The sequence below is a fragment of the Pan paniscus genome, chromosome 20 (genome assembly GCF_029289425.2).
Source record: "Pan paniscus chromosome 20, NHGRI_mPanPan1-v2.0_pri, whole genome shotgun sequence".
In the NCBI taxonomy this organism is placed as follows: domain Eukaryota; kingdom Metazoa; phylum Chordata; class Mammalia; order Primates; family Hominidae; genus Pan; species Pan paniscus.
In genome coordinates, this window is record NC_073269.2 from 5958022 (window position 1) to 5985795 (window position 27774).

Sequence of the window (27774 nt, forward strand, 5' to 3'; positions counted from 1 at the left end):
GGCCCCGCCAATCAGCGCGCTGGGAGGGGGCGGGGCCTTAAGAGGCGTGCGCGCCTGCGCGCTGTGCCTTGCGAGTTGCCAGTGCCCAGCAGCTGTGCCCGGAGTCCGCGCGGCTCCTTTTACTGTGCCCTGTCTCTCCTGGCCGCCTGGTGCGCGTGCGCGGGGACATGCTTTCGGAATAGTGGGGTCCTTTTCTCCAGCCCAAGTCTTGGGGACTCTGGCCCAGTGACTGGACCTCGACTTCCCCGCCCTCCTGGTCTCCCAGCTTCCGAGCTTTTTACGAGCGTCCAAATCTGGGGGACTTCCCCCGTGACCACCCCTTCCACGCCCCCAAGTTCCCTCCAGTAGCTTTTTTTTTTTTTGAGACGGGGTCTCTGTCACCCAGGCTGGAGTGCGGAGGCGCGATCTTGGCTCACTGTAGCCTCCGCCTCCCGGGTTCAAGCTGTTCTGCCTCAGCCTCCCAAGTAGCTGGTTCCACGGACGGCTAATTTTTGTAGTTTTAGTAGAGACGGGGTTTCACCATGTTGGCCAGGCTGGACTCGAACTCCTCACTTCAGGTGATCAGCCCACTTCGGCCTCCCAAAGCGCTGGGATTACAGGCGTGAGCCACCGCGCCCCGTCCAGCTGCTTTTTGAACCCTCAAAATCCAGGAATCTGAGCCCCCCCGCCCCGCTCCCCGACCACCCCCTGCACCTTAGTCCAGCCACCATCTCTGGCCGGGAGAGTTCCAGGACCTTCCTGCGGAATCGCCCACCCCCTGTTGTCTCCCCTTAACCCCTTCCCCAGCCAGCCAGAGGGATCCTGAAATGGAAACGGGTGGGCTGCCCCCCATCAGTTCCCCCTGACAGCGTCGCTCCCAAGGCTAGGGCTGGGCAGGCCTGCACAGGTGTTCAAGGACTGAGTCTAGCTGCTGTGCTCCCCTGCCTCCAGCTGGAGAAACTGTCCTGGTTCTAAGGACTCTTTTGTTGACATTGGGTCCACCCGATCTGAGATGCTTTCCCATCTGAAGATCTCATCCCATTTTCAAAGTCCCTTTAGCTGCAGGTTCCAGGGAGTAGGACAGGCACATTCATTTATTGATTGATTGATTGACTGATGGAGACAGAGTCTCGCTCTGTTGCCCGGGCTCGAGTGCAATGGCGTGATCTCGGCTCACTGCAACCTCCACCTCCCGGGTTCAAGCAATTCTCCTGCCTCAGCCTCCCGAGTAGCTGGGACTACAGGCGCCCACCACCGTGCCCGGCTAATTTTTTTGAATTTTTAGAAGAGATGGGATTTGACCTTGTTGGCCAGCTGGTTTCGAACTCCTGACCTCAAGTGATCCGCCCACCTCGGCCTCCCTAACTGCTGGGGTTCCAGGTGTGAGCCACAGCGGCCGACGGAACGGGCACATTTTCGGGATGTTGTGCTGACCACAGAAGCACTGAATAAATCAGGATGGATGGGTGGATGAGGGTCGGATGCCCCACTCACCCCACCTCGTCGTGAGGTGAGGTGAGGTGTGAGACAGCCAGCTCTGTCTCCCGAGAAGCTCAGGAGCTGGTTACTGGCCTGAGACCGAGGCTGCATAGCATTGGGCTGCCATGGAAGAATCAGTGCTCCCAAGGAGACAGGAAAGTCTATGCCGTGGACTCAAAGCCAGGCAGTTACACCCCAGAACCAGCCGTGGTACCTGACTAGGGCAGCCAGCGCAAGGCCTGCCGCCATGCAAGGGAGATGATAATTATGTTTTGAGACAGGGTTTCACTTTGTTGCCTAGGCTGGAGTGCAGTGGCGTGATCTTGGCTCACTGTAACCTCCTGAGCTCAAGCAATGTGCCTGCCTCAGCCTCCCAAAGTGCTGGGATCACAGGCGCGAGCCACCACGCCCGGCTAGGAGATTATTATTATTTTTTAAATTTAATTATTTGTTTTTTTTTTTTTTTGAGACGGAGTTTCGCTCTTGTTGCTCAGGCTGGAGTGCAGTGGCGCGATCTCGGCTCACTGCAGCCTCCGCCTCCCGAGTTCAAGGATTCTCCTGCCTCAGCCTTCCAAGTAGCTGGGATTACTTGACTAGGGCAGCCAGTGCAAGGCCTGCCCCCATGCAAGGGAGATGATTATTATGGTGGCACCCGCCACCATGCCCGGCTAATTTTGTATTTTTAGTGGAGACGGGGTTTCTCCATGTTGGTCAGGCTGGTCTCAAACTCCCGACCTCAGGTGATCCGCCTGCCTTGGCCTCCCAAAGTCCTGGGATTATAGGCGTGAGCCACCGCGCCCGGCCAAGATTATTTTTAAAATTGTGCTATGATTGTGACAATGCACTCCAGCCTGGGTGGTAGAGCGAGACCTTGTCTAAAGTAAGTCAATAAAATAGTCTTTAAAATGGCCAATTCCAGGCTGGGCGCGGTGGCTGCATACCAGTGTGAATGTATTAAAACACTCCATTGCACACCTGAAAATGGTTAATTTTATGTTATGTGAATTTCACCTCAATAACAAAAAAAAATGACCCGGGACATATCATGTGCACACAGGAGCCCATTTGGAAGGGGTCACGATGGCCAAACAGAGGAAAACGTGAGCAACAAAATTAAAGTTTATAAAGGATTTATAGTCTGTAGAAAAAATGTCATCAAGGCCGGGTGTGGTGGCTCATGCCTGTAATCCCAGCACTTTGGGAGGCCGAGGCGGGTGGATCACGAGGTCAGGAGATAGAGACCATCCTGGCTAACACGGTGAAACCCCGTGTCTACTAAAAAATACAAAAAATTAGCTGGGCTTGGTGGCGGGCGCCTGTAGTCCCAGCTACTCGGGAGGCTGAGGCAGGAGAATCGCTTGAACCTGGGAGGCAGAGGTTGCAGTGAGCTGAGATCGCGCCACTGCACTCCAGCCTGGGCGACAGATCGAGACTCTGTCTCAAAAAAAAAAAAAAAAAGAAAAAATGTCCTCGAGTGGATGCTGGTAGAAATAAATGACTGAATAAATGGCTGATGGGACCACGAGACTGCTCCTCTTTACAGTGCAGTCCAGTGACTCACTGTGGCAACAAACACAGGACCCCATCCGCCAGGCTGGCTCCTGTCACCTCCTGGGCTGGCGAGGGCCTCAGTGCCACCATGCTGAAGTCTCTGCCTTCCCTTCTGGGACTTAAGTACCAGGACAGCAGATACAGAAATAGGCAGGGGAAGCTCACTGCTACTGGGGTCTGGTAACCTACAGATGCAGGGCTCAAGTCACACAATTTCTTTTTTGAGACAGGGTCTCACTCTGCCACCCAGTCTGGAGTGCAGTGGCACAATCACGGCTCACCACAGCCTCAAACTTATGGGCTCCAGCAATCCTCTCACCGTGGCCTCCCAAAGTGCTGGGATTACAGGTGTGGGCCACTACACTTAGCCTGCAGACAATTTTTTTTTTTTAATTTTTATATATTTTTTGAGACAGTCTGGCTCTGTCACCCAGGCTGGAGTGCAGTGGTGCGTGAGCCACCACGCACAGACCCCTGGCCAATGTTTTTTTAAAAATCAGAACAAAATCTGGCCGGGCACAGTGGCTCCCGCCTGTAATCCCAGCAATTTGGGAGGCCGAGGTGGGCAGATCACCTGAGGTCATTTCAAGACTAGCCTGGCCAACATGGCAAAACCCCATCTCTACTAAAAATACAAAAATTAGCAGGGCGTGGTGGCAGGCACCTGTAATCCCAGCTACTCGGGAGGCTGAGGCAGAAGAATCGCTTGAACCCTGAAGGCAGAGGTTGCAGTGAGCCAAGATCATGCCACTGCACTCCAACCTGGGTGACACAGTAAGACTCCATCTCCAAAAATAAATAAATAAATAGGCTTGGTGCAGTGGCTCACAGCTGTTAATCCCAGCACTTTGGGAGGCTGAGGCAGGAGAATCGCTTGAACCCAGGAGGCGGAGGTTGCAGTGAGCCAAGAGCGTGCCACGGCACTCCAGCCTGGGCGATAGAGCAAGACTGTCTTTTAAAAAAGAATAAGTAAAATAAATTTCTGTTGGTTGAGCCATGCAAAATCTGTGGTATTTTGTTATGGCAGCCCTAGCAGACTGATATAATAGCTATTTCCATCAACACACTTACGTATGCAGACAGTATGTCTAGGATTTTTTTTTTTTTGAGTCTCACTCTGTTGCCCAAGCTAGAGTGCAGTGGTGCAATGTCGGCTCAGAGATTGGCAAGAGCTGGAAAAAACTGGGCAGCTGTATCAGGGAGTGTGACTTTGTACCATATTCTCTTTTAATACCTGTTCATTTTTATTTTTTCATTTTTTTTCTTTTTATCAGAGACAGGAGCCTCTTTGTTGCCCAGGTTAGTACTGAACTGGTTCAAGTGATGCCCCTTCCTCAGCCTCCCAAAGTGTTGGGATTGTAGGCATGAGCCACCGCTCCCAGCCTGTTCATTTTTGTACCCCTAATGTGACAGTTTGAAATGTCTACCAATTCTGATATTCTTCCCTTCAAAACACAGAACCTCATTCTCCTCCCTCTGCACGTGGGCTGGGACTCGGGCTGGGACTGTTTCTGATAAACAGGCTGTGGCGGAAGTGATCACGTGAGACTTCTCAGGGTGGCTCATAGAAGCACTGTGGCTTTCTCCTTCCTCTCCCTTGGTTCACCTGCTCTGGGGAAGGCAGAGGCCATGCCGTGAGGATGCTCAAGCAGCTTCGTGTAGGGGCCCCCATGGGAAGGAACTGTGGCTGTCACCGACAGCCACGTGAGGGCACTGGCTTGGAAGTGGCTCCAGCCCCAGCTGAGCCTTCCTCAGACAAAGTGGCCTTGGCTGATGTCTTAACTGCAACCTCATGAGAGACTCTGGGCCACAACCACCCAGATACATCACTCCCAAATCCCTGACTGACACAGACTGTGAGATAGTGAATGTTCGTTGCTTTAAGCCACTACGTGTGGGGTAACTTGTTAAGGCAGCAACGGATAAACATACTGCAGATATTACTTATGAAACATTTTAAATAAGCAGTTTCTGTCAGCCATTGGAAAACTCTCCTAGACTTGCAACATTCTGGAGCTGAAAGGATGCCTGGGTCACCTGTGCCACTCCAGCTACAGTCACAGTAACCAAGCCACCAGCATGATCAACATCCGGGCACGGAGCAGGTTTCAGTGAGGTTTAATGCAACGTGCATTAAAATATCCAAGCTGTTTTCAGAAACATAAGAAGCCTGAAGCTGAGCTGTGGGTTTCCTCTCGTCCATCCTGAGGCTTGGGCTGCTCCAGATGCAGCAGGTGCTGAGGTGGGAGGAGCTGGCGCCACCAGGCACCTGGAGGGAGAGCAGACGAGGCAGGGTGAGTAGAAGTGTCCCTTCCAGGCTGGGTGCAGTGGCTCACGCCTCTAATCCCAGCACTTTGGGAGGCCGAGGCGGGCGCATCACCTGAGGTCAGGAGTTTGAGACCAGCTTGATTAACATGGAGAAACCCCATCTCTGCTAAAAATACAGAATTAGCCTGGTGTGGTGGCAGATGCCTGTAATCCCAGCTACTTGGGAGGCCGAGGTAGGAGAATCGCTTGAACCCGGGAGGTGGAGGTTGCAGTGCGCCAAGATCGCACCATTGCACTCCAGCCTGGGCAACAAGAGCCAAACTCTGTCTCAAAAAAAAAAAAAATTAGCTGCGTGTAGTGGTGGGCACCTGTAGTCCCAGCTACTTGGGAGACTGAGGCACAAAAATCGCTTGAACCCGGAAGGCAGAGGGTGCAGTGAGCTGAGATCGCGCCACCGTATTCCAGTCTGGCAACAGAGCGAGACTCCGTCTCAAAAAAAAAGAAAAAAAAAAAAAGAAATGTCCCTTCCATATGAAGCTGGCTGCGGAAGTGGCCCAGGACAGCAGCCTGGCAGGAACACCAATGTAGCACAGGCCCCGGGCTCCACGCAGTAGGGAGGAACACAGACCGGAGCAGGGCTCTGAGGCCCAGGTTCAAACAGTGGCATGGCCTCAGGCCTCAGGCCAGCACCTGGAAAATGGGGGTGTAAGAGCACGGCCACGTGGGACTGTCATGTGGGCACTGGGCAGATGCCACAGGCACTGTGGTTAAGAGGGCAGCTGGCATGCTGGAGAAACACGTGGATGCGTCCAGGGCCTCACAGGCGCTTCCAAGAGCTCATGGGGTGTCCAGCCACCGTGGGCCAGCCTCCACCTTCCCCATCTGTCTGTAACATGGGCCCCCACCCAGTTCAGGCTGGAGTGCCCACTGAGATGGAAGCAGGGTCTGCCTCAAAGACTAACTGGGATTGTCCAGAGAGAGGGCAAGGCCCACGCCCCAATCACACAACCCAAGGCTGCGGGGCGGACAGTTCTGTGCCCGTGGGCCGGAGATGCCCGAAAGGGCACCCAGGGCCCCACTCTCGAATGCAGGCCTCTCCAGGGGGAGCAGTGAGGGCTGCCGCCCCGGCTCTGGGAGCCTGGAGAACCCACTCTTCAGCGGCCATCATGCAGTCCACCCACCGCAGCCCACTGAAACTTACCAGAGCAGTCTGTGAAGGGTTTGTGTAATTAATTATCCTTCTTAAACTTGCCATTGATGTAAGGTACCCAGTCCAGGATCAGCCGCCAATCGGTGGCCCACACCAGCCCCACGGCGCCCACAGCGCCCCATGTGTAGGCCGTCGGGACCCTGCGAGAAGAGGGGATGGTCAGGCCTGCTCTGGACCCTTTCTCCAAGACCCTCTCCTGCCCACCCCGGCCCCCCGTCCTGAGCGGTGATGGCTGAGGTGCGGGCCTGGCACCTGCACCCGCCCAGTGCTGTGAGCCCTGAGGGGTGGCACCAGCAGCACAGGCCCTGCCCATGCTGCCGGCTCTCGGGAAGCCAGTAACTGCTCAAGGGGCTGCTGGGGTGGGAGTGGAGCTGGGGGGGAGGCTGGGCCTGGGGCATGTGTAGGTGTTTGTAAGTTTGCAACCACCATGATGATGGGTCCAGTCTGCTGCAGTCTGCAGAAATTCATCCATCCCTGCCACAGCTGCAGGACTCAGGCAGGTGCCGCCATCACAGTCCCTGTTCCCAGGCGAGGACACCAAACAACAGACAGGGCGAGGCCCTCACCTGAGGCCACACAGCTGGCGAGGATCGAGGCCTCCGGTTCCAAGCTCACGCTCTTGCCCACCACGGCACGTGCTGTGAGAGCTCCCCTGAGTTGCCTGGGCCCAGCAGATTCTAGGAAGGCCCAGCAGATTCTAGGAAGGACCAGCAAGCCCGCCTGCTGGCGTTTACGCCCTCGCACAGTACGAACTTGGGCACAGGCTTCTTTTTTTTTTTTTTTTTTTTTGAGATGGAGTCTCGCTGTGTTGCCCAGGCTCTGGAGTGCAGTGGTGGGATCTCAGCTCATTGCAAGCTCCGCCTCCGGGGTTCACGCCTTTCTCCTGCCTCAGCCTCCTGAGTAGCTGGGACCACAGGCGCCCGCCACCACACCTGGCTAATTTTTTTGCATTTTTAGTAGAGATGGGGTTTCACCGTGTTAGCCAGGATGGTCTCGATCTCCTGACCTCGTGATCCGCCCGCCTCGGCCTCCCAAAGTGCTGGGATTACAGGCGTGAGCCGCCGCGCCCGGCCGGGCACAGGCTTCTAATGCGTAGAACGCAGCATGAGCAATGGGGCCTCACTGCCGAGGTCAAGTGACAAAAGACTGGCTTCAGGCACGGAGGCTCACAAGGGGAATCCCAGCACTTTGGGAGGTTGAGGCAGGAGGCTCACTTGAGCCTAGGAGTTTGAGACCAGCCTAGACAACAGAGTGAGACCCCATCTCTACACAAAATTAAGAAAAATTAGCCGGGTGTGGTGGCACATGCCAGTAGTCCCAGCTACTAGGAAAGCTGGGGCAGGAGGATCTCTTGAGCCCAGGAAGCAGAGGCTGCAGTGAACTGTGGCTACACCAACTGCCTTCCAGCCTGGGTAAATATGAGACCATATCTCAAAAAAAATTAAAAAAGAAAAAGAGGCTGGGCGTGGTGGCTCACGCCTGTAATCCCAGCACTTTGAGAGGCTGAGGCGGGCAGATCACCTGAGGTCAGGAGTTCAAGACCAGCCTGGGAAACATGGTGAAACCCCGTCTCTACTAAAAATACAAAAATTAGCCGGGCATGGTGGTGGATGCCTGTAATCCCAGCTACTTGGGAGGCTGAGGTGGAAAAATGGCTTGAACCCAGGAGGTGGAGGTTGCAGTGAGCCAAGATTGCACCATTGCTCTCTAGCCTGGGTGACAAAGTGAGACTCCGTCTCAAAAAAAAAAAAAAAAAAAGAAAAAGACTGGCTTCCATCCTGGGCACCTTTGTGCAACCTCTAGCTGCCTCTGGAGAAGCCAGCTGCCATGCTGTGTGATGCCCTATGAAGGGACCCAAGTGGCAGAGAACTGACGGCAGCCTCCAGCTAAGAAGGAAATGAGGGCCGGGCATGGTGGCTCACGCCTGTAATCCCAGCACTTTGGGAGGGTGAGGTGGGCGGATCATGAGGTCAGGAGATAGGGACCATCCTGGCTAACATGGTGAAACCCCATTCTACTAAAAATATAAAAAAATTAGCCAGGCGAGGTGGCGGGCGCCTGTAGTCCCAGCTACTTGGGAGGCTGAGGCAGGAGAATGGCATGAACCCGGGAGGCGGAGCTTGCAGTGAGCTTAGATCATGCCATTGTACTCCAGCCTGGCGACAGAGCGAGACACCGTCTCAAAAAAAAAAAGGAAGAAAGAAATGAATCCAGCCAACAACCCCGTGAGTGATCGTGGAAACGGATCTGCCTGGTCACACCCTCGGATGAGACTGCAGCCTCACAAGAGAGCCTGAGGAGTCGACTCAGTGCACCCACTGAAACTGTGAGATAAGGAGTGTTTGCTAGTTTAAGCGGCTAATTTTGGGAGACCATTTCTTATGCACACAGCACTAGATAACAATTGCAGGTCCCACTGCTGGCCAACAGAGGGCTGAAATTAAAATTCAATTCCGGGCGGGGTGCAGCGGTTCACACCTGTAATCCCAGCACTTCGGGAGGCCGAGGCGGGTGGATCACCTGAGGTCAGGAATTCTAGACCAGCCTGGCCAACATGGTGAAACCTCATCTCTACTAAAAATATAAAAACTAGCCCGGTGTGGTGGTGCGCACCTGTAGTCCCAGCTACTGGGGAGGCTGAGGCGGGAGAATCACTTGAACTCTGTAGGTGGAGGTTGCAGTGAGCCGAGATCGTGCCACTGCACTCTAGCTTGGGCGACAGTGAGACTCTGTCTCGGAAGAAAAAAAAAAAATCCGATTCACCTCCCTGGATCACAGCGAATCACACAGCTGGGATGTTGGGGCGGTAAGGGGTGCTCCTCCTGGAGACGGATTTAAGAAACCCTGCCCACATTGCCCCAGGGGGCCTCACCAGAGACTCTCCAAGTGCAGGCCAGGTGCCCGCTCACCAGCTGGGGGCACGCACAGCTGCTCCTGGAACCTGGCTCGGAGGCAGATGCCACCAACAGGGCAGGAATCTTTGCACGTGTGTCTTGATGGCATTCTGGATAAGTTATTTATTTATTTATTTATTTACTTATTATTTATTTTGAGATAGAATCTCGCTCTGTCACCCAGGCTGGAGTGCAATGACGCAATCTCAGCTCACGGCAACCCCCGCCTCCCAGGTTCAAGTGATTCTCCTGTCTCAGCCTCCCATGAAGCTGGGATTACAGGTGTCCACTACCACGCCCGACTAATTTTTGTATTTTTAGTAGAGACAGGGTTTCACCTTGTTGGCCAGGCTCTTCTCGAACTCCTGACCTCGAGGGATCCACCCACCTCAGCCTCTCAAGGTTCTGGGATTACAGGCGTGAGCCACTGCGCCCAGCCCTGGATTATTAATCACCAGAGAAGCCTGCTCATAAATATGCCCAGTGGGCCGGCCTCCGCCTCCCCTATCATCCTGGTCACCCCATGTAGGACCCTGTGGATTTGGACAGTGTGGGAAGAGCCCACAAAACCTGATTTCCACTAGCCACTGAGGAAGGACGTACAGACCATGACCACACTGACCAACAACCTCGTCGCCACGACAACCCCTTCCTCAAAGCAAGCCCCAGCAGGGCCTAGAAGGGGTGTGGGCTGCAGGGTCCCCAGCTGGTGAACTGTGGCCCTCTCAGTCCTAAGTCTGAGACTCTGAGACACAACCCCACAGTGCCTCCTGGGGATGAGACCCGCTCCCTAGCCTCCCAAAGCCACTGCCTGGTGGCACAGCCCTGCACGGCCCCTCGCACGCAGGTGTCTGCACCCCTTCCTCTCCCGCTTCGTTATTTTAGGTCAGCCCCACACCACAGGTCTCGTTTCTTTACCTTTCCTTGCCCACCAACCAGAATGTCCGCCCACAAGGGTTCGGTCTATTGGCGTGTCCCTAACACATAGTAGGTGCTCAATAAATGTTGGGCTGGGCGCGGTGGCTCATGCCTGTAATCCCAGAACTTTGGGAGGCCACGGCAGGTGGATCACGAGGTCAGAAGATTGAGACCATCCTGGCTAACACGGTGAAACCCCGTCTCCACTAAAAAATACAAAAAAAATTAGCCGGGCGTGGTGGTGGACACCTGTAGTCCCAGCTACTTGGGAGGCTGAGGCAGGAGAATGGCGTGAACCCGGGAGGCGGAGCTTGCAGTGAGCCGAGATTGCGCCACTGCACTCCAGCCGGGGCGACAGAGCAAGACTCCGTCTCTAAATAAATAAATGAATAAATAAATAAATAAATGCTTGCTGTTGGATGAAAGCACGGATGACGGGTGGTCCCCGCTGTGACTGAACACAGAAGAAGCAGACCTGCTGCACCCGGTAGGGGCTGCATTGGCTACCATGGGCCACTGGGTTCTCAGCTAGGAGCAGGCTTCCTCATCCCAGGCCTGAGTTACCCACGCTGTAAAATGCCACCGGCACCATCACGTTCCACTTGAAGGTCCCAGTCAGCTCCACCGTGCAGACCCTGTCCCCGACCTGTCCCCCAGTCTGGGATGGAGGAAGTATGTTCTGGCTTCCGGACACACTGCCAATCATAAGCCTTTGCTTTTTTCTTTTTTAGAAACGGAGTTTCGCTCTTGTTGCTCAGGCTGGAATGCAATGGCACAATCTCAGCTCACCACAACCTCCACCTCCCGGGTTTGAGCGATTTTCCTGCCTCAGCCTCCCAAGTAGCTGGGATTACAGGCACGTGCCACCATACTTGGCTAATTTTGTATTTTCAGTAGAGACGGGGTTTCTCCATGTTGGTCAGGTTGGTCTCAAACTCCTGACCTCGGGTGATTTGCCCGCCTCGGCCTCCCAAAGTGTTGGGATTACAGGCGTGAGCCACTGCGCCCAGCAGCTCTAAATTTTTTTGTAGAGATAAGGTCTTGCTGTGTTGCCCAGGCTGGTCTCAAATTCCCAGGCTCAAACGATCCTCCCACCTTAGCCTCCCCAGTAGCTGGGACTACAGACAGGTGCCACCATGCCCTGATAATTTTTTGTTTTGTAGAGATGGGGTTTCATTGTGTTGTCCAGGATGGTCTTGAACTCCCAGGCTCAAGTGATTCTCCTGCCTGGGCCTCCCAAAGCACTGGGATCACAGGCCGGAGCCACTGCACCCGGCTAAGACCTTGCTGCTTTTTTTTTCTTTTCTCTTTTTGGGACACAGTCTCATTCTGTCACCCAGGCTGGAGTGCAATGGCGCAATCTCAGCTCACTGCAACCTCCTCCTCCCGGGTTCAAGCGATTCTCCTTCCTCAGCCTCCCGAGTAGCTGGGATTAGAGGCACCCGCCACCACGCCTGGCTAATTTTTGCATTTTTAGTAGAGACGCGGGTTTCACCATGTTGGCCAGGCTGGTCTCGAACTCCTGACCTCAGGTGATCCACCTGCCTCGGCCTCCCAAAGCGCTGGGATCACAGGCGGGAGCCACCGCACCCAGCAAGGCCTTGCTTCTTAGCACCCCACGTGGAAACACCAGACAACCCTACGGAGGCCACCCCCAGCCCGGCTTCTATGGGGGCCACCCCTATGCCTTCCCGCTGCCCACGTGGGCTCAGGCGCAGCTGAAGCTTTCACGCTCCTTGTTAAAAATCATAAAAACCAAAATAGTGGCAAAGGCCGAAGATGCCGCGAGTGCTGGGCTGGGGATCGGGACTCGGCACCTTCTGGGCGTTTCCGTCCAGGGGGTCACCATTCGGATCCCCCGGTAGAGATGGGGAAACTGAGGCTTGGAGCGGCCTAGCCGCGGAGCCGGGCATGCTGGGGTTTGGCCTTGGGTCCGTCACGTCCCGTTCACGCCGGGACGCGCCGCTCCGCCTCTCTGCCTCAGTTTCCCCCTCTGTCACCGGGCACAACAAGGGACCTGGGCCCGGCCCGGCCCCCGGAAACGCGCACAAATACGGAACGCAGCGGCGCGGGGCTGGGCCGAGGCGGGAGCGCGGATGGGGCCGCGAGTCGGCGTCCTCACCAGTTCTTGACCAGCTCCCGGTAGCGTGGGCCCAGGAACCGGGTCACCATCGCGGCGGCGTCGCACCCTCAGGATGACCCTGTCCAGCTGACCCGGCTACACTGCGCAGGCGCGGCCGCGGCGCGCACGCGCGCGGGGAGTGCGGGGGGGGAAGGAAAAAAAAACATCATCCGCCACTGTGCGCACAGACCCGGAAGCCACTTACAGTAACTTCCGGCGAGGGTTGGACGACCGCGGAGAAGTGGTCCGGAGTGGGCGGTGTTAGGGCGGGGCTTTCTGGCCACGTGGTCTGGCGGCCGAATGTGCTTCTGGGCTCCGCGGGGCTACCTGCCAGTGATTTTGTGCGCCTAGTATGTGCCAGAACGTTATTTACAATGAAGGAAACTGAGGTCCAGCGGGGAAGGGTCTTGCTCAGAGTCACACAGAAGGGAAGAGCTGGGATTGGAGCCCACTTTTGGAGGCGTCAGGCGTTGTTCCTGATTCGCTGTAGGACTTTGGTCGAGCGGCAGTGCTTCCCTGAGCCTCAGCGTTGCCCGTTGCTTGGAGGCCCTGTCGGAAATCTCTTTGCAGGTTTCCGTTTGCGAGCCTGGGTTATTCCTCATTCTGGCAGCAGAGGGTGGCCTGGCTCCTTGCTCGGTGAACGTCTCTGGATGCTCTTAGCTGATGACAGGCAGGTCTTTCTGCCTTCTGCTTTCCACCGCACCAGGCTCGCTTGGGCTCGCCTTTCTCCAGTCCCTGCTTCCTCTGCTCTCCCACAACCCGGCGCAGCACCGTACACGCTCACTCAGCTCCCAGCTTCCAGCCTCCCCCCTGCACACCGGGCCGGTGTGGGCAGAAGGAAGAGGGGCATATTCCCAGACACCGCCATTGCACTTTTGTGCCTTTTCCCCCATATTCAAGAGTTGCCTCCCTCAGGAAGCCCTCCTGGACTGCCTGACCCACAGGCACCTTTACAGCATGAACGGAAAGGCCATAGCCTAGACGGGGCACTGGGCGTGATTTGTCTCTCGGGCGCCAGCGTCACTTGCAGGCCTCGTGATAAGGAATGGACACCGTGGGTTCTTCTGCCCAGCCTGGCCTGTCCTCCTGGGGTCAGCCCCTCAGTACTCTCCAAGCCTGCAGCTCTCTGGGGACTGCGGGTGCTAACCCATCCCTATCCCTGGTTAAGGACTCAGGGTGGGAGCCGAGAAATAGGTTTTGGACACCACAGTCTGGGCACTGTTTTTCTTTTCTTTTTTTTTTTTTTTTTTTTGAGACGGAGTCTCGCTCTGTGGCCCAGGCTGCAGTGCAATGAGACGATCTCGGCTCACTGCAACCTCCGCTTCCCGGGTTCAAGCTTCTCCTGCCTCAGCCTCCCAAGTAGCTGGGACTACAGGCGTGAGCCCCCACACCTGGCTAGTTTTTGTATTTTTAGTAGAGATGGGGTTTGGCCATGTTGGCCAGGCTTGTCTTGAATTCCTGACCTCAAGTGATCCGCCTCCCAAAATGCTGGGATTACAGGTGTGAGCCACCGGGCCCGGCCCTGGGCATTGTTTGTAGAACTTTCCAGTTGGCTTGGGGTTTTTGAGCTTGGGATCAGAGAGCACCTGAATAAGACTCTTCCCATTGGTGGAAACTTAAAAAAGTGGGATGCAGGGGCTGACACAGAGACTATTAAGAGAAAGGACAGGAACACAAGGGCTGCTGGAATGTCAGCCCAGAGTTTCCAGATGCCACAATGTAAGAGTTCGCCAGTGGCCGGGCACGGTGGCTCACGCCTATAATCCCAGCACTTTGGGAGGTTGAGGCGGGCAGATCACCTGAGATTGGGAGTTCGAGACCAGCGTGACCAACATGGAGAAACCCCATCTCTACTAAAAATACAAAATTAACCGGACATGGTGACGGATGCCTGTAATTCCAGCTACTCGGGAGGCTGAGGCAGGAAAATTGCTTGAAAACCCGGGAGGCAGAGGTTGCGGTGAGCCGAGATCACGCCATTGCACTGCAGCCTGGGCAACAAGAGTGAAACTCCGTCTCAAAACAGACAGACAAAAAAAAGTTCATCAGAGACAGTGACATAAACAAGAGCTGAGAGATGGAGAGAGATTTGTAATGACGCCTGGATCCAGCTGTGCCTGAAGCCATTCAACATGACATAGAACTTCCTTTTTGTTTCTTGAGCCGGTTTTTGTTATTTTGTTGGACCATCTGGATGTCCCCTCCACCCTTTTTTTTTTTTTTTTTTTTTGAAACGGAGTCTTGCTGTCGCCCAGGCTGCAGGCTGGAGTGCAGTGGTGTGATCTTGGCTCACTGCAAGCTCCGCCTCCCAGGTTCACGCCATTCTCCTGCCTCAGCCTATCGAGTAGCTGGGACTACAGGTGCCCGCCACCACGCCTGGCTAATTTTTTGTATTTTTAGTAGAGATGGGGTTTCACTGTTAGCCAGGATGATCTCGATCTCCTGACCTCGTGATCCGCCTGCCTTGGCCTCCCAAAGTGCTGGGATTACAGGCATGAGCCACTGCACCTGGCCCACCCTTTTTTTTTGACAGGTTCTGGCTCTGTTGCCCAGGCTGGAGTGCAGTGGTGCAATCACAGTTCACTGCCACCTCAAGCGATCCTCCCACCTGAACCTCCTAAGTAGCTGGGACTACAAGTGTGTGTCACCAGGTACAACCAATTTAATTTTAATTTTTTGAGACAGTCTCGCTCTGTCGCCCAGGCTAGAGTGCAGTGGTGCAATCTCAGCTCACTGCAATCCCTGCCTCCTGGGTTCAAGCTATTCTCCTGCCTCAGCCTCCCAAATAGCTGGGATTACAGGCATGCGCCACCATGCCCGGCTAATTTTTGTATTTTTAGTAGAGATGGGATTTCGCCATGTTGGCCAGGCCGGTCTCGAACTCCTGACCTCAAGTGATCCACCCGCCACAGCCTCCCAAAGTGCTGGGATGACAGGCGTTAGCCACCGCGCCCGGCCAATGTATATTTTAAAAGTTGTTTTCCAGCATGAATTTAGAGGCCAGCTGGGTAGAGTGGTGGACAGGGCTCCCTCAGCACCTTCTGTCAACTCCTGGCCACTCTCTTTCCCTTAAAAATTATAGACATGGGGTCTCACTATGTTGCCCAGGCTGGACTGGAACTCCTGGCCTCAGGCGATCCTCCCGCCTCAGCCACCTGAAGCCCTGGGATTACAGGCATGAGTCACTGTGCTGAGCCTTCTCCTCCCTAAGGCACTTGTGCGCCAAAGGGCTCTCTCCTGGGGGCCAACACCCGTCAAGTGGCCAGGAAGGCACTCCTTCCACCCCAACCCCGTAGGGGAGCAGGGCAGTCCAGCTGTGTCCTCGCAGAGATGCAGCGGCCAAGTCCCTGGGCACAGCAACAGATGCCAGTGGGCACTTTGGGATGAGCAGTGCCCTCACAGGTCCTGCCACATCCCTTCCCCCCGAGAGCTCTGTCCATGGGTTCCGTGGGCATCCGGTTGAGGAGGAAGTCACAGATGCCGCACTAAGGAGTGTGGGGTTGATGCTGCCAGCAACGGAGCCGTGGAAGGTTTCAGAGGAGCAATGACAGGCTCGGACTTCGAGCTGACTTCGGAGCAGGAAGGGGCGGTGAAGTGGGTTCCAACACCCCGGGGGTGGGGGGACGTTGGGAGATGGGGAGCCCTCCCAGATGGGGGCTGGGAGGACTGCAAGTCCTGGATGGTTCCTACGCGCCCAAGTGCAGCCCCCAGGGAGCTGCTTTTCCCTGGGAGCCAATCCTGCTTCCGGGTGGCCTGGAGCCCTGAGTACACATGCAGGTTCCCAGCCGCCCTGGGAGCTATGGGCTCCTCAGAGTGAGGAGTCGCTTCGAGGAAGCCCAGTGCACAGGGAGGACCATGGTCCTTGCTGCACCCGAGGTGAACGTCAGGGGCCCCCCACTTCCCTTCCTAAACATGTGACACCAGAAAGAACCCGGGGACTGCAGGGCATCGTTATAAAATGTCACGTTTATTGCTACAGTGCTGTTATATACAGGACAGGTCTCTGAATCCACCTGAAAGAGGGTCGTTTTAAAGTCCCAATCATCCAGCCAGCTGTGTTGACACGTATACAATTATTTTCTTTAAAAAAATTTTTTTTGAAAACCATCTTGAGGCACTCAGATCACACCCCCCACCCCCCTATAATTGTGGTTCCCAGGAACTGCTGTTTCTTCCTCCTAGGGCTGGGTGAATCTCGTTTGAATTCTATGCAGAACGCACAGTTCCAGAGGCTATGGGGCCACTGCCCACCCAGACCTAGGGGCAGGGCCAGGAGCAAAACAAGAGGGAGAGGCAAGTTCCCTTAAGAGATCAAACCCCCAGGGCGCAGGGGAAGCCACCGAGAAAAGGAGAGGCAGCCGGACAGCCCCTCCCCTCCGCCTGGCCTGGACTGGGGGCAGATTCCAGGCATTGAGCTGGCCTTGAGGTTTCCCTTGCATCTGCCATGGGGCCCAGGCTCCCAAGCCAGTCTGGGGAGGGGAGTCAGGCAGTCCAGAATCTCCTGGGGGTAACGGTGGGAGTCTCAGGGGTGGCACGGGGGGAGACGCCCGACCTGCAGCGGGGATGAACACAGCCAGCCCAGGGGTCCACAAGGCCTCAATGCAGGGAGGGGCATGAAGGGCACAGGAAGGCCCCCAGCTAGCCAGGCCCACATCTGGGTGCCACAGTGACCACTGCACTAGTTCGTGTGGAACTGGATGGGATCCCAGGGTAGGAGACTTGCAGTTTTAAACCCAAGACAGTCCCCAGCCAGCTGGGAAGAGCTGGTTACCCTCATGGCAAAAGATCAGAAAAGGAGACCTGGAGAGAGGCCTGGGTGCTGGGACATGGGACACAGATGGGCCCGAGGGGCCACCCTGCTGGTTCTGCAGCAGGGTCGGACGCACAGCCCAAGGCCTTCGTGGGGCTCAGACCAGCACAGTCCCCCGGCTCCAGCCACTCTTGCCCTTGGACCCCACAGAGGGAGGGCAGCAGGTGTGGCCCCAGGCCCAGGGATGCTCCCCAGCATTGGGGGAGGCTGGCCAGGCCCCTGGCATCCTGTCTACGTCACGATGGCCCTCTGGTGTAATGGGGACATGGTGGGGTGGGGTGGGGGGTGTCCTGTGCTGGCTCCTGAGCAGCATCCCCTCAGCCAGAGTTCAGAGCATGAGCCTGGGTCCCTGGGGCAAAGGAGTGAAGGACAGGGTGTCCAGGAGGCCCCCAGCACCGGGCTCCAGGGTGTGGTCCCCATGCCAGGGGTCATTGGTCCCAACAAAATGCCCCATTTCAGAGAGCTGTGCAGGTTCCAAGGGAGAGCAGCTTAGGGGGGCCTGGGGAGGACGTCGTGTAGGGTAGCCCTGGGGGCCACAGCTGCTTGGCAGAGTCACCTGGGAGGGTCAGAGCCACCTTGCTGACGTCCCTTCCCCCAAGCCCAGGTCAGTCCCCTTCCTGAGGGGAGAGGATGCGACAGGGAAGCCCCAAGGTGCCTTCATCAGGGAACGCCCACGCATCACTTTCCACATGACAAAACCAAGAGAACCCCCAACATCAAAAAAACAAAAGACCCGCCGCCTGTCCCCGTTCTGTCTGTGTGCAGTGGCTTCTGGGGCGGGGGGGGACGGGGGGGCTCAGGTTTACACGGGGTCTTTTTAATACAACGTTTAATCATCTGGTTGATCAAGAAATGCAATGCTCAGTCTAGGAACAGCAGCAGAAATAGCAAGAGACACGGGACTTTTATACAAAAAAATTTGTTGCTTACAAAACATATGCAAAAAAAGCTTAAAAAAACCAGAGACCAAAGGCAGCATCCTTGCTAATTTTCATCTACATTAAGAAAAAAAAAATCTTGTAACTAATGTTTTTATTTTCCTTAAAAAAAATATTTCGCTTAGGCACAATTTGCTGGTGGCTTTAGAAGAATAAGCCAGGTTTCCACAGCATCCCCCTTGAGTGATATGTTTCCATTTCTCCGCTTTTTATAGTTAAGGCATTTTTTTCTTCTCTGACAAAGTGTATGTTTTGTTGCTTGCTTTCAGGTTTTGTTTACTGGGGAAAAAAAAAAAAAAAAGCTCCTGTCAGCCCAGGCAACAGGGCCAAGATGCAGTTTCAGGATCCATGGGACAGGTCACAGGGTGACACGGTGGCTGAGATTCGGGGACAGGGGGAGCGAGGCCAGTGAGTGGTAGGCCAGGGCCCCAGGGGGCTCCTGGACCCAGCGTCACCTTGGCCGCCCCCATCACTCCGAACCTTGTCAGGTTGGTGTTGGCTCGATGCTGACAACAGGTGTGTGAGGTGTGGATGTGGATGAAGCCCGGGGTCTCGAGTGGCCGTTCTGGGGCCAGAGCACAGGGCTGAGAGCGTGTGGCTCGTCCCACGGAGGCATACCTTTCACATGTGCCCGGCGGGGTTGTGGGCTTCGCTCAGGCCTGGGTGGGGAGCTGAAAGCACCATCTGGGGGTCTCCAACCACACCCGACACCTTTTCCTCTTCTCGCCGTTTCAAACAGGCTGCTTTGGGATTCAGGTTCCGCTCTGGAGGGAGGGGGAGAGCTCTGTGGGGGACGGTCCCAGGGAGGAGAAAGATGTGAGGTGGGAGTGGGGGGTAGGATGTCAGGGAGGGGGGGGTGGGGGCAGAGCCCCATCACGTGTGGCCTCCTGTATTTCCGGCTCTCACCTCCTTCCTTGAGAAGGCTGGGGGGATGGGGTGGAGGCTTGTAAAGAAAAGAGTGGGTATCAGGGGGTGTCTGGGGAACGTCACTGGGTCTGAGACCAGCCACAAAGACAGACATGGACAGAGTCCGGGGGCGGCAAGCACAGGAGGACCCCAGCATCTGCACCTGGGTGTGGGGAAGGGAGAGGGTGCTGGGGCAGCCCTGGCCGGGAAGCCTACCTCGCACCTGCTGCTCCAGCCCCAGGATGACCTGCACGGCCTGCTGCAGGATGAGCAGCTTGGTCTGCGCTTTGTCCGACTTGAGGTGCATCTGGCACATGCGCCCCAGCTCCCGGAAGGCCTCGTTAATATCCCGCACGCGCACCCGCTCCCGCGCGTTATTGGCCATGCGCCTCTCCCGGTCCCTCAGGTCTTTCTCCTCCAGGGACAGCACCTCGTCCGTACTGCTGGGTCACAGCACCGAGGCCTCTGTTAGTGATGCGCCAAGGCTGGGTGGGAGGGCAGGGCTGGGTTGTGGAGAGGGTATCCAGCTACTTGTGTTTGTGCTGGTGTGGGCAGCAGTGTGGGTACACGGCTGGTGTTGGTGGGCACAGCAGTGTGGGCAGCAGTGCAGGTACATGGCTGGTGTGGGTGTGGGCAGCAGTGCAGGTACATGGCTTACATTGGTGGGCACAGCAGTGCGGGTACACGGCTGGCGTGGGTGTGGGCAGCAGTGTGGGTACACGGCTGGCGTGGGTGTGGGCAGCAGTGTGGGTACACGGCTGGTGTTGGTGTGGGCAGCAGTACGGGTACATGGCTGGTGCTGGTGTGGGCAGCAGTGCAGTTACACAGCTGGTGTCAGGCACTGCAGTGCAGGTACACGGCTGGTGTTGGGCACAGCAGTGCAGGTACATGGCTGGTGTTGGTGTGGACAGCAGTGGGGGTACACAGCTGGTGTGGGTGTGGGCAGCAGTGCGGGTACACAGCTTACGTTGCTGGGCACAGCAATGTGGGTACATGGCTGGTGTTGGTGTGGGCAGCAGTGCAGTTACACAGCTGGTGTCAGGCACTGCAGTGCAGGTACACGGCTGGTGTCGGGCACAGCAATGCAGGTACATGGCTGGTGTGGGTGTGGACAGCAGTGGGGGTACACGGCTGGTGTTGGTGTTGGTGTGGGCAGCAGTACGGGTCCACATGCTGATGTGTGTGTTGTCACATGCGTGAAAATGTGCTTCTCTGTGCACGCGGCGAATGTGCTCCCTGGAATGCAGCAGAGCCCCATGGTGGGGCGCCTGTGTGTGTACGCAACTGGCTGCCCAGGTGCAAGTGCCCTCAGACTCAGCTCTAGGGGAGGCTGTGGATGTGGTCACACCCAGGAAGACCCAAGGTCTGACTGTTCCCAGACGTTTCTGTGGAGGGAGATGGGGCCCTGCTTCCCCGTCTGGGAGCCCACAGGGTAACTGCTTCTCCCTTGACCCTGCTCACTCTGTGGGCCCCAAGGCAGGGCTGGGGGCAGGGGAGGCCCAGTGCCTGCTCCTCTCTTTGTTCTTCCCTCCCAAGATGATGACTTTCCCTGCTCAGAGCAGCCACTTGCGGGGTGATGGACAGCTAGGCCTGGCCAGACTCACTGTGGACAGAGGAGGCCTTGAAGACACGGGCTCAGCAGGCAAATACCTGGGCCACTCCAACAACCCGGGACTGGGGAGTCCAGGACTCAAGTCAGGGCTCACATGGAGCAAACCAGCTCCCATCCCCCGAGACCCCCACACCCTGGGAAGGAGCCTCAGAAATGCACCCATCCCCTACAGTGAACTCCGGCTGCCCCAAGATGAGCCCTCCCTGTAGCTCCTGCCCCTGGCTGGGAAGGCCAGCTCCCTAGGCCTCCGGGAACCCCGTTGTCACTGCCACCGTGAATGGTCGCAGTAGGAGCTCTGAGGTTCCAAGAGCCTGTTCTGTGCCAGGCCCAAGGCTGAGCCCCCTCTCCAGCTGAGCAGCATGCAGCTGGCGAGTGGGCACTGTTGCTGCTGCCGCGGGGGTGCGGGTCCAGGCCCAGGCCTCTGTGCTGCATGGCCCTGCACGGGTGACCTCGCTCTGTTCCCTGGCTTCCTACTTGGTAGAATGGATGCCGGTCCCCATCAGGGCACCCACTGCTCTAGGCTGTGGTGAAGATGAAATGGGTGAAGGTCTGGCCCAGTGCCCAGCATGCCTGGTGCCCTGTCTTAGTCTCTAGGGGGCTGCCTCACCCACTTGCCTGCCCACCCTGCCTTAGGGGCCTGAGGGGATCCCTCCAGGTGGTGGGGGCGGCCCCTGGAGCCCAGGACAAGCGCACAGACCAAACTGACAGGACCAGGGGCTGCGTGCTCCCGGGTCTGGTTTCTTCCCGCAAGCCCTGACGGGGGGCTTTGGGGGAGGAAACGCCCTGAGGTTGCAGCCCAGCCGCTCCCGGTGCTTGGGCAGCAAGTGCGAGGTGAGGAGGGGCTGCCACGGGAAGCAGAGGGACGGACGGGCGGGATGGAGGGGAGGGCGGAAGGCAGACAGCAGAGAGGCGGGCTTGTGGGGCGCGAGGCGTGCCACACACGGCTGCAGAGACTCGGAAATCTTAGAGCTGAGGGGATAGCGCGTGGGCCGGGCCGGGGCTCTGGCTCCGGTCCCAGCAACAGTGCTGCAGGAGAGAAAGGGTTAACGGGGTGCAGGCGAGGAAAGGAAGGTGTTAAGGAAGCAGCCGCCAGCGCCAGTGGGGGGAAGGAGTCAGCTCACATCTGGGGGTGGGGACAGGGTCTGTCTGTATCCTTCCTCCCCCTGGCCCTGGGAAATGGGGGTGATAGGAAGTTTCCCTATCACCTTCAGATAGGGAAACTGAGTCAGAGGCAGGGGATGGGCTCATGTGGCCTTGCGTGGCATCTGCCTGACAGGAAGGGGCCAGGGTGGTTTGCACACCAGCTCCTGTCTCTGGGATCAGGGGATACTGGCCTCTGTGAGCTGGGTTCTGGGCTTCCCAAGAAAGGAGGACCAGGGCGAGTGGGAGCCCCTTGGAGCTGGGAGATACAGTTCTGAGCCACAGAGCCCAGGCCTGAAGGACTAGGGGTCCAGAAAGAGTCCAGTCCTCCCACTGTGGAGGGGATGCTGAGGCAGGCAGGGAGAAGGGCTGGCAGTCAGGAGTGGACAGTCATGGCAATGCGGTCAGGGGGGTGAAGGGCACAGTCACTGCAAGGAGGCAACTGCTGCAGAGGGAGGGCTGGCTCCAGGAAGGCGGGCGGGGAAGGAGAGCGAGGGCAGGAACACGAGGGAGGGTGGCGCTGCGGGGACGCTGGTGGCCCGCGCCCCCACTGACCTCGCACTTGCTGCTCCAAGTTCAGGATGACCGAGACAGCCTGGTGCAGGATGAGCAGTTTGGTCTGGGGCTTCTCGCTGTTGAGGTGCAGTTGGCACATGCGCCCCAGCTCCTTAAAGGCCTCGTTGATGTCACGGACCCGCAGCCGCTCCCGGGCGTTATTGGCCACCCGGCGCTCCTTCTCCCGCTCGGCCTTCTGCTCTGGGGGGAGAAGGTCGTCCTCGTCCTCGTCTGGGCTATGGGGAGGGCGCCGGGAGGGGGCCAGAGGGAGACAGTGAGGTTGGGGGAAGAGCGTGGGGCCCGCCGACGGCCTCCCAGTGTGGGTGCGGTGTGCGTGTGGCCTGTGCACATGTGCGTCCTGATGGGGTGAGGGTGGGGAGGGCCGAGGGGTGGGTTGGCACCTGGTCCGGGCCCGGGGGGCCTTCAGCTCCTTCTTCTCCTCCTCCGAGTGGTCAGCCGCTGACGTGTTCTCCTCGTCCTCCTTCTCCTCCCGCTTGATCTCACCGGCAGCCGCCGTGGCACCTGCTCGCCCTAGCCCTGCAACAGGCCTGGGGTCAGGGGCCTGCGTCGGCCTCCAGGGCCAACTGACATATCTCTTTGTGCTCCTGTGGTGAGGGACTTGGGCTTTCCTGGAAAAACCAGGTCTTGGCCAAAAATAAAAACGAAAAACCAACAACCAGAACTGGATCCCTACCTCACGCCATGTGTAGCTACCAATGCCAGACAGATTAAGGACCACAAGATGAAAGGGAAACAGTTTTACCACCTTTGGAACAAAGTGTGTAGAAATTCTGCAGCAACTCAATGGCAGGAATCTACTAAGATGCTAAAAGAACACTCTTCTTTTTTGGTGAAAGTAAACTGTTTCAATCATTAACTTAAAAATATGGAACACTTCGGATGGGCACAGTGGCTCACACCAGCTCACACCTGTAATGCCAGCATTTTGGGAGCCGAGATGGGTGGATCACGAGGTCAGGAGATCAAGACCATCCTGGTTAACGTGGTGAAACCCCATCTCTACTAAAAATACAAAAAATTAGCCAGCTGTGGTGGCGGGTACCTGTAATCCCAGCTACTTGGGAGGCTGAGGCAGGAGAATCACTTGAACCCAGGAGGCGGAGGTTGCAGTGAGCCAAGATTGGGCCACTGTACTCCAGCCTGGGTGACAAAGCGAGACTCCGTCTCAAAAAAAAAAAAAGAATAAAACTTTGGAACACTTCAGGAATGTCCACGTCACCCTTGTGCAGATGCTATGCTAATCTTTATCATTCTCATTTTAGTCCAAGAGCTGTCCAAGCAAGTGCTCAAAGCGCTGCTTTTGAAAGAACACAGGCCGGGCACAGTGGCTGACTCACGCCTGTGATCCCAGCACTTTGGGGGGCTGAGGTGGGAGGATCACTTGAGGCCAGGGGGTCATGGCTACAGTGAGCTGTGATCATGCCCCTGCACTCTGTGTGACAGGATGAGACCCTGTCTCAAAACAAAACAAGTAAAAAAGAAAAAACAAAAATCAGTCAGCTGGACTATATCAGAATTGAGAGTTCCTGATCAGCAAAGATACCAGGAAAAGAAAAGCATTTGCCAAAGAATAGAAGACACCCACCATAGATGTAGCCAACCAGGAGGTGATCTCCCACAATCAATGGGAAAGGACAAAAAGAAAGTAACTCAGTAGAAAAATAAGCAAGGTATCCAAAAAGGCATCTCACAGACAAGGAAACCACATGGCCAGAAACACGTGGAAGTCCGCTTCAGCGCATCAACAGCTTAAGGAAATGCAAATTAGGGTGGCTTTGCGCTACCCTTTCATACCCAGTCAGCTAGCAAAGTTGAGGGACCTGAACAGTCAAAATCTTGCCTGTGGGAGGGCAACTTGGCTGCTTTGGAAAATAATTCATCAGCCTTTCCTCTGAATTGACAACAGGTGTATCACACCCTTGATCAGCAGGTTGGCAGGAAAGCATGATGTTGGAATGACCTACAGCCCCACGCCCGGGCCAGGGCCAACGGCACACTCACAATGGGACCCCAGCCGCTCACACCACACATGTACCCCACACACAACATAAGCCAGCAAACCAGCATGTAAAGAACACGCTAGTGGGACGCCGTGTTCATGAAGCTCAAGAACAATAATTGCAAAACATGTGGCTTAAGGGTACACAGTGCCCCAAATGAATGCGGCCACTCTGCGTTCAGCAGGGCCTGGGCCACCCCCAAAACCCGGGCTTTGGGAGTCCAGGAATCAGTCAGGGCTCACATGGAGCAAACCAGCTGCCATCCCCTGAGACCCCTGTACCCTGAGGGGGAGCCTCAGAAATGCACCCGCTCCCCACAGTGAACTCTGCTGCAATCAGCCAACGCCAGCCACCAGGACCAGCCCAGGCCTCAGCACACGAAGTGAAGGACAGGAAGGAAACAGAGGGGAGCCTACGGGTGAAAGACTAAGCTTGGGGCTGCCCCTGGAAACTGCTGACCTGTGGGTCCGGACCCTTCTCTGGGGTGGGGCCGTCCTGGGCACTGCAGGGTGCTGAGCAGCATCCCTGGCCCCCACCCACTCCATGCCAGGAGCTCCCCTCAGCCCTGACAACTGCAGATGTCCCCAGACATCACCCAGTGTCCCCTGGGGGCAGAGCCACTGCGGTGAGATGCCCTGGCCTAGGGGTGATAGAATCAAGGTACTTGGAAAGTCTGCCTGGAAAGCAGGCAGGATTCCTGGGCTGGTGGAAGGCACAGGGCCAGGACAGGGTCCACAATGACCCCGCCTTCTCCTGGGCCTCTCATGGGTGTCTGAGACGCTCAACAATCCCCAGGCCCAGGTCCAGATTTGTCCCCAACCTGTTCCTTTGTCCCCTTCCTTACGGAGTTCCCAGCCCCAGTGTCACCCACAGCTCGGGCCAGAAATCCCAGAGCCACCCTGCCTTCTCTCACCCTCAAGTCCTGTCCATCACAAATCCTGTGGGCCCCGCCTTCAGGAGATGCAGGGCCCACCCACTGCTCACCCCTCCAAGGCCCCTGGACCAGCCCTGTGGCCTCTGCCTTGGTCTCCAGATGCCACTCATAGTCTGTCCTCCAAGCAGCCACCAGAGGGTATCTGTGAGCACCTGGGTCAGGTCCCATCCCTCCTCAGCCCTCCACGGCTGCCACCTTTCTCATGGCCAAATCCCAAGTCCTCCCCGCAGCCCACAAGGCCCCGCATGACCTGCCCTGCCCTCCCCCCTTCCCTCTCTCCCTCTCCTCACTCTGCTCCAACCCCACGGGTCTCCTGGCTGTTCCTCCCAGGTGCAGTCCAGCCCCAGGGCCTTTGCCTGGGCTGCGCCCTCTGCCTGAAACCCTCCTCCTCCAGGTACTTGCCTACTCTTGCCTCCTCCCAGATGCTGCCCAAACAAACACCACCTTGTGGCCTCATGGGCCACCATCTTCAAAGCCATACAAAACCCCCAACCCACCGCAGCCACTTCGTTCCTTCTCCGTGGCACCTGTACTGTGCAGCGAGCTCCTGGTCTGTCTCCCCTGAGGCAGAGGCATCCTGCTGCACCCCTCGCCCCTCTTCCCCAGTGCTGAGCGCTGCCAGGCACACAGCGTCTGAGAGCAGGCGAATGAAGAGGCAGCCCAGAGCCGTCCACCTCACACGCCCAGGGCCAACGCCGGCCCTGCCGGTCTTACCCACCCTCCTGAAGTTGCTGACTGGGGCGCCCATGTCACCAGGTGCCCCCACGGTGACCACACCTGCCCTGGGCTCCCACCCTGACCCCCACCACTAGAGTGCCTCAGTTTCCCCAACTGGAACCAGGAGTCGGACAGTCCCAAGCTCAAGAGCTTACCACTGTAGGAGTCGGGAGGCCGAGACAGGTCAGGGAGGGTGCCTGGCTGGCTGGGGAGGGCCGCGTGGTTGTGCATGAGGCTGGTGCTGCCTGCGAGGCCGTCCTCGGGGTGGCTGCCTCCAACCTGCAGGCGTGGGGAGACGGGTGCATCAGGGGGAGCCGGGTCCCCGCCCACTGCCCAGCCCCACCCTCGCCCAGCGCTCACCAGGCCTGCGTGCCGCCCGCCCAGCGACATGGGGCCGGTGAAACCTGAGGCCAGCGCCCCGTGGCCAGGCAGCAGTGTGTGCATGTCGCCGGCTGTGCCCACGGCGTGGCTGCGGAGCACATGGATGGCCTCGTCCAGGTGGTCTTCTATCTTACTCTGCTGCAGGGTGGGGGGATGGGTGGTGAGGGGCCCAAGCCGAGGGACCCCACAGGCCCCCATTCATGTCCCTTCCACATGCAAGTGGCCGGTGGTCCCATTTTCCCCTTCCCCAAGAAGCTGCGTATGCCAGGCATATGGCGTCCGGGAGCGCACACAAAATGTGTGTGCCTTGGTGGCCACGAGGCCTCAATAACAGCTTGGGGCTTATTTACAAGAAACTAACTAAAAGGTTTCTCCTTCTCAAGGAGCATCTGTCCTGCAAATTCTGTCGGGGAAGGGTGGGGTGTGGCAGGGCGGGCACTCACCAGGCCGTGGAGACCCCCGTCGTAGCTGGGCGATAAGGCACCGGGGGCTCCTGCTCGAGGCCACTGTGATGTCCCTGGAAGGGAGTGGGGACGTGAATGGGGTGAAAGGGGCAGGGTGTGAGCATGGCCTGATGCCCATGGGGAGGGATTCATGAACCACCGTGCCTGTCCAGCCTCCGGTGATGCCCACGATGGCCATTCCGGGGCACCCCACACTGATGCAAAGCTGCTCAGCCCCGCCAGGCAGGGATGCTGGGTGCCCAGTGGGTACTGCCATTCCCATCTCTGAGCCTCAGTTTCCCCATCTACAAAATCCAACTCCCCACTCAGAGGATAAAGTGGCTCGGCAGCACACGGTAGGGGGCTCCTCCCCATGCTGCCCCACCCTGGCTGACCCACTCTGGGCTCCAGCAGCAGGCAAGGAAGTGGCAAGCTCCAGGTGGGACCAGACAGGCCGAAGTGAAGTGAGGGTTCCTGGCGCTTCCCATGGGGCAGAGATGAGGACTCACGGGTGTTTTTAAACACCCAGACCTCCTGGAAACCTCCAGTTCTCACTCCCCCTCCTCCTGTACCTGCCCCCCACCCCCTGCCGATAAGCAAGCACGTCCTCACAGTGATAGGAGGGTCTGCCCTCCCATGCCAGAGCACCACACAGGGTAAACAGTCAGTACCTAATAAATACCCAGTGGGTGAGCAAATGGCAACACGCACACATTCTAGAGTCCAGGCCACAGCCCTGGCGCTGCTGGCCCCATCGGACCTGGGAGCTGCTAGGCACGCCAATGTCCCCTCATGTTCACGCAGTGTGAACTGCCAGGTCCTGCCTCCTGGCTTTGCCTGTGCTGTGACCTAACCTGGACGCCACCTCCCAGCCCTCCCTCACTGCCTGGTTATGT

General features: G+C 57.1%; 2 protein-coding genes and 1 non-coding gene across 26 annotated transcripts in view; all 3 read right to left on the reverse strand.

Annotated features, from left to right (window-relative positions):
* Window positions 1-5111: 5111 nt before the first annotated feature.
* LOC100970584 (cytochrome b-c1 complex subunit 10) lies at window positions 5112-12581 on the reverse strand. The gene is made up of 3 exons (XM_003805023.5): window positions 12422-12581; window positions 6479-6627; window positions 5112-5278 (listed from the first exon to the last, which is right to left on the reverse strand). The coding sequence occupies exons 1-2, from the start codon at window positions 12469-12471 to the stop codon at window positions 6507-6509; spliced, it is 171 nt and encodes a 56-aa protein (XP_003805071.1). The 5' UTR covers window positions 12472-12581; the 3' UTR covers window positions 5112-5278; window positions 6479-6506.
* Window positions 12582-16368: 3787 nt separating this feature from the next.
* Window positions 16369-27774, reverse strand: part of TCF3 (transcription factor 3) — a 42764-nt gene continuing 31358 nt past the window's right edge. For 3 of the 24 annotated variants that reach the window (XM_057300560.2, XM_063599757.1, XM_063599754.1), the window contains 6 exons: window positions 26879-26952; window positions 26415-26573; window positions 26210-26333; window positions 22784-22919; window positions 19292-19518; window positions 16369-18933 (listed from right to left, as the gene is read on the reverse strand). In XM_057300560.2, the coding sequence (XP_057156543.1) occupies window positions 18791-18933; window positions 19292-19518; window positions 22784-22919; window positions 26210-26333; window positions 26415-26573; window positions 26879-26952 (863 nt within the window). In that variant the 3' untranslated portion in view covers window positions 16369-18790. Of the gene's footprint in view, window positions 18934-19291; window positions 19519-22382; window positions 22920-26209; window positions 26334-26414; window positions 26574-26878; window positions 26953-27774 lie in introns of those variants that run through there. The other 21 variants (XM_034951780.4, XM_063599758.1, XM_055103278.2 and 18 more) reach the window with 15 other exon arrangements.
* On the reverse strand, window positions 23588-23691 carry LOC112437948 (U6 spliceosomal RNA). The gene has a single exon (XR_003026446.1). It is a non-coding gene; the product is annotated as a U6 spliceosomal RNA (small nuclear RNA).